Source organism: Lissotriton helveticus, chromosome 5_1 (genome assembly GCF_964261635.1).
Source record: "Lissotriton helveticus chromosome 5_1, aLisHel1.1, whole genome shotgun sequence".
In the NCBI taxonomy this organism is placed as follows: Eukaryota; Metazoa; Chordata; class Amphibia; order Caudata; family Salamandridae; genus Lissotriton; species Lissotriton helveticus.
In genome coordinates, this window is record NC_136065.1 from 828,552,330 (window position 1) to 828,558,378 (window position 6,049).

General features: G+C 48.5%; 1 protein-coding gene across 1 annotated transcript; it reads left to right on the top strand.

Annotated features, from left to right (window-relative positions):
• The first annotated feature begins 1,216 nt into the window (after positions 1-1,216).
• LOC144753388 (uncharacterized) lies at positions 1,217-4,382 on the top strand. The gene has a single exon (XM_078641100.1). It carries the CDS (start codon positions 1,264-1,266, stop codon positions 3,889-3,891), a length of 2,628 nt encoding a protein of 875 aa, XP_078497226.1. The 5' UTR covers positions 1,217-1,263; the 3' UTR covers positions 3,892-4,382.
• The last annotated feature ends 1,667 nt before the right edge of the window (positions 4,383-6,049 follow it).

The window sequence follows — 6,049 nt, forward strand, 5'->3', positions numbered from 1 at the left end:
CGCGGCGGCCGGCCTGCCAGCATGAGAGAGGCTGTGAGCAGCAGGCAGGCAGCCTGCACTTTCAGATCCCCCGCCGCTTTACAAACTTCCTGTTCCTGGGCCTGACGTGACGGCACTCTACCGCCGCACTTCCGGATTAAAATCCCGGCCCCCCTGGTGACACGGTCGGTGATTTGCTGGCTAATAGCGCTCGGCTCTCAGAGCTGAGCACTGCAGTGTAGTCTGGTTAACTGTAGGGACACACAGAAGTAGGCGCACCTCGGAGCAACAGAGAGCCACGGGCACAGTGACAGAGGCGCCGCTGGTGGCTCGCCTGGCAGCAGGTGCAAAATGCGTGACATTGTATTTCAGTGCGGTGACGCGGATCACCGCACTGAAATGCGTGAGCGTCACACCTGTTGCGTGACGCTTGGCAGGACTGGAACACTCCTGTAAAATCACTGCAGCTCACTGATGGACTACTGACTGTTCGTTAACTCCCTGACATAGTTTCTTAATCTTTGACAAGCAGTAGGTGTAACAGTTCAATCCCTTTGTCGTTTGTTTGTTTCTAAATTCAATTGGATGCAATATTAATACTTCCCTAGTGATTTCCTTGGTTTTCTCGCCAATGATGAAATTAGCATTTGAATTTTCTAATTTTATGTCAAGAACGGAGGCTCCTATTATGCCTTCTTTTCTTGCTTTATTTTAAATAGCAGCAAGATAAGCAAAGAACTACAAATACCCAGAAGGCCCAGCAGAAAACTACTGGCCAATGGGGATAGAATAAACAAACAATGGTCCAATCACAACCAGGATAGTATATATGGCCATCCCTGACCACACGAAGTCCTCTTTTCTTGCTGCTCCGCAGAAAGATAAGTCGCATTTTCTTTTCCTCTTTCATATTTTACTGTTTAGTGCGCGTTTATTGCATTGCTGTGTTTTATTTATGCTCCGTTTGCTGCCAAAGTTACTGTTGTGCTTAACGAGCGTTCGCGCTCCTTTTGCTGGTTGGTCTTTGTTCCGAGTTGCTTCTGCCCCGTTTTCGGACCCCCCCCCCTCGCGTGTGTCAGCGTTTGGTTTCTCCCGCTGCGCACGCTTCCCGCCTTACCGGCTGTTCCCTCACAGTGCTCCGTGGCTCCCTGCTGCTCGTGTGTCTACCGCTGCTTGCACAACGGGGTGTCCGCCCCCAGGGGAGTGTCTCCCTGCCATTCCGGCCCGTTTCCGCCCCCTTTCCTTCCTCTCTGCATTAACCCTTTCCCTTCCGTTTTTGCTGCAATGGAAAATACAAGCTCTCCAGAGCTGGATAATGAGGAAAGCGAGGCTTTCAAGTCAGACCTCAGTCACTTCATTAATAATTCAGTGGAGACTGCTGTCGAGGCTTCTATGACTCGTGTGTCCAGACACATGGAAAATTCCCTTTTAAGCCTCATGACCAAAGCTTTGGCCCATTCTGCGGGGGATAGCAGAAAGCGTAAACTGGTTCCTTCCACTTCTCTGCCTAAAAAAGTGTCACTGTTGGGTCGCGAGGCCTCCTCGCATTTGGTTGAGGACGTGGTTCCTCCCAGGCCTCCTAGCAAGGAGGGGTTAAAGGTTGCTACGTCTAAGAGTAAAACTAAGACAAAAAATGTGGAGGTTCCTAAGAAGCTGGTCATTGATACAATTCCTGACACGGATGATGATGATGATGATATGGGTGACACAGATGATTCGACTGGTTTACTTCACTTGCTTGATTCTCCTTCCCCCAAGAAAGCGAGATTGGATGCTTTTGCGTCTAAACCTGTTTTGGATTCGGAGGACCAGCCTATGTTTGACCCCTCTTCTATCAGACATCCCAATTCTACTGAGTGGTTCCCCACTCCTCATGTGGGTGAATACATCTCCTCCAAGCTCCGTCTGCCTTTGGACAAGTCTGTTCGTGCTAAGCTCAAGTCTGAGTGTCCAAAACCTTCCCTTCCTTGTCATGTCACCGTTACCCCTTCAATTGATCAGCCCCTTCTTACTTTCTTCTCGAAGTTTGGCAAGGATCCCCGCAGGGGTGTGGATAAGGCCTGGTCCACTTGCCAGGACAAGCTTTTGGATGTTGTGGGCCCTTTGGCCCGGGTTTTGGATATGGCGGAGACGGCCCGCTTGGAAGGTTCGGACCTTGATCCGGAAGAAATCTCTTTGTGGCTTCAACGCTCCTTTTGCCTGTTAGGTAATGCCAATGCAGCGATCACTCATGAGCGCCGTAAAGGACTGTTGATCAAATTGGATCCGAAGTTGGCCAACCTAGCTACCCAGGATCCGGGTGTCAAGGCTGACGGCCTTTTGTTTGGCGATTCCCTTGTCAAGGATCTCAGCCGTTACGTGTCCACATTTGCTTCTTTAGACAAAGCGCAATTTTCTATCAAAAAAGTGTTTGCCCCTCGGGTTTTTGGCAGGGCCGGCAGAGGCAGGAACCGCTCTTCCGGCCGCGGTTACCCGAACCAAGGTTCCAGAGGCGCAGCCAACTCCGGCTATCAAGAATTCAAGCCACAGTTCTACCCCCAAAGAGGTCGTGGCTTCAGGGGTCGAGGACAAAAAGGTTTCCGCGCCCACAACAACAACGTCAACAACCAAGGTGAGCCCTCCCCCTCCTATCGGAGGACGTCTTGCTCTTTTTCTTCACAGGTGGCGCGCGCTCACGGCGGATCCCTGGGTCCTCAATTCCGTTCAAGGCTATCTCATCGAGTTTTACGCTCAGCCTTTCCAGTCTATTTTTCCTCCTCCGTTGGTTTTTTCCGCAGACGTAGCTCTGCTAGTCTCACAGGAGATCCGAAGTCTTCTTCACAAACAAGCCATTCTTGTCGCTCCCTTCGATCCCTCAGGTTTTCTAAGCTCCCTCTTTTTGGTTCGAAAAAAGAACAAAAAAGTTCGTCCAGTCATCAATCTCAAGTGGTTCAACCAGTTCGTGGTTTATCGCCACTTCAAGATGGAGACCATTCTCCATCTCAGGGATACGTTACGCCAATCCGATTGGATGGTCAGACTCGATCTACAGGACGCATATCTTTCAATTCCTATACACGAGGCCCACACCAAATTTCTACAATTTCAGTGGTCCGGTGTCACTTACCGATTTTGTTCTCTTCCTTTCGGACTTTCTTCCGCTCCTTGGTGCTTCACCAAAGTGATGAAGCCAGTGGTGTCCCATCTGCGCTCCCTCGGTATTCGTCTCATCATTTATCTAGACGATATCTTGATCATGCACTCGGACATGCAGACTCTTCTTTCTCACCTCGAGATTGCTCAGTCTCTCCTTCTGGATCTGGGTTTCCTCATCAATTCCGAGAAATCTATGTTAGTCCCTTCCCAGAGTGTGGAATTTCTAGGCTTCCGAGTGGACTCTTCCACAGCATCTCTTTATCTCCCGAAATCCAAAGTTTCAGCCATTCGGTCAGAATTATGTCAAATTCTTCGCCTTTCCGAGGTGTCTCTTCGTTCGCTTGCAAGGGTCGTAGGCCTTCTGTCAGCCTCCATTCAAGCGATCTTTCCAGGACCTCTGCACTATCGAGCTCTGCAGCGCTTGAAGATTCGTCATCTGCGCCAAGGCTTGGCGTACTCGGATCTTGTCCAGCTGGACCAAGAATCTCGTCTCGAGTTACAATGGTGGATAGACCATTTAGATGCGTGGAACGGGAGAACGATTTTTGCAACGGCCCCCGATCTTGTATTAGAATCAGATGCCAGCCTGTCGGGTTGGGGCGCCCGATGTGGTTCAATCTCGACTGGAGGTACATGGTCTCCAGAGGAGTCGTCATTGCACATAAACTGTTTAGAGATGCTGGCAGGCTCCTTTGCAATCCGCAGTCTGGAAAAAAAACAAAGCAAGTTGTTCCATCCTCCTTCGGATGGACAATGTTTCTGCGGTTCGCTACATAAACCATCTAGGTGGCACAAAGTCAAAACCGCTGGCGGAACTTGCAAAGAGCCTTTGGCACTTCTGTCTTCAACACAAGCTATCTCTCCGAGCGGAATATCTCCCGGGCAGTCTCAACGCCATCGCAGATTGGCACTCTCGATACCTTCGAGATTCAAGCGATTGGAAGCTGCTTCCCTCCGTCTTTCTTTCTCTCTCCCAGAAATGGGGTCCCTTTTCTATCGATCTCTTCGCTTCCCGGCTCAATTCCCAACTTCCCGCTTTCTTCAGCTGGAGACCGGACCCTCTTGCTCTCGCGACAGATGCATTCCTGCAGGATTGGTCTCTGACTCTCAATTATGCGTTTCCTCCGTTCATAATGATCAACAGGGTTCTGGCCCAGGTTCGTCGTCAGTCGACATCCTTGGTTCTCCTGGCTCCTTTCTGGCAAGCCCAAATCTGGTTCCCCTCTCTCTTGGAGCTCGCGGTGGACTTTCCGGTGCTGCTTCCCTTCAGCGAAGATCTCCTGCTAGATCCTCAGGGACTTCCACACGCCTTGATTCTGGACAGATCTCTAGTTCTGTCCGCTTGGAGGATCTCCGGTCTTCCGCACCTGACGTCTTCATTTCACAGGAGGCTTCAATCTTTATCAGCAGAGCTTGGGCCCCTGGCACCTCCAGAGCCTACAAGTCCGCTTGGTCTTTATGGGCAAGCTGGTGTATGGAACGGTCTGTCGATCCCTTTTCAGCTCCTTTAAGCCTCGTGGTTAATTTCTTGGCTTCCGAAGCTAGTGCGGGTAAGTCCTATCGCACGGTTAATCTGTACAGATCTGCTATCTCTTTGAATCATTGTCCTATTGACAATAAACCTGTGGGTTCCCACCCTTTGGTGTGTCGCCTGCTTCGTGGAGTTCGATTTTCAAAACCTCCGTTGGCTAAGTATTCCTTTTTGTGGGATGTTAATTTGGTGTTCAAATTGTTTATTTCATGGCCTGCAAATGATGCTCTTTCTCTCAAAATGTTGTCAGCCAAACTTACCATGTTGTTATGTTTAATTTCAATCAAACGTGTCTCTGATGTCAGAGCTTTGGATTTGTCTTCCAGACAGTTTTCACCTTCTGGTGTTTTGTTTCAGGTTCACAGGCGTACCAAAACCAATATACAATCTGTGTTTTATCCTTATTTTCCTTCACAGCCCCAACTTTGTGTTGGACAATGTTTAAAGAGTTATGAACAAAAAACTGCTGGTCTCAGGTCTTCCTCTCATTCGCAATTGCTCATTTCTTTTCGCAAACCCCATCTCCCTGTGTCCTCTGCCACTTTAGCCCGTTGGGTGAGGTGGATCATGTCCCTTGCGGGCATTGATGTTACTGCTTTTGGTGCACACTCGGCCAGGGGTGCCATGGCCTCTAAAGCCTTTTGGGCAGGCTCTCGTTTGGAGGATATCCTGAAATCAGCAGATTGGTCTAATGATGCTATTTTCAAAACGTTTTATTGTAAACCTGTTGTTTCTGCTTCTTCTGTTGTTGTTGATATGCTTTGAACAAGCATAATAGGAGCCTCCGTTCTTGACATAAAATGTAGATTTTCCTAGTATTTATGACGGAAAGTCTTAATTTTATTAAAGACACGGAGTCGAGTATTATCCCACCTCTATTCTACTAATTTTGTCTGTTTTTCCCACCCTTAGGAACTCCGGCTTTACCACCGACCTCCAACTGAACCTGCATCTGCTCCAGTGGATGTTCTTTCTTCATCGGGGACTCTCCTCCAGCGTTTTCCTGCAGTCCTGGGTTTCCTACAGGATATTTTGGCTTGGATTATGACTGTGTGCATTTTAGTTTCTATTTTTCCATTGTTTATGCATTCTCTTTGACTTCTCGCACAAGAAAAGAGGACTTCGTGTGGTCAGGGATGGCCATATATACTATCCTGGTTGTGATTGGACCATTGTTTGTTTATTCTATCCCCATTGGCCAGTAGTTTTCTGCTGGGCCTTCTGGGTATTTGTAGTTCTTTGCTTATCTTGCTGCTATTTAAAATAAAGCAAGAAAAGAAGGCATAATACTCGCCTCCGTGTCTTTAATAAAATTAAGACTTTCCGTCATAAATACTGGGAAAATCTACATTTCTACTCCCCTTATTTAATTGTGTTCATTAACATTGCGTCCACTGTGCACCA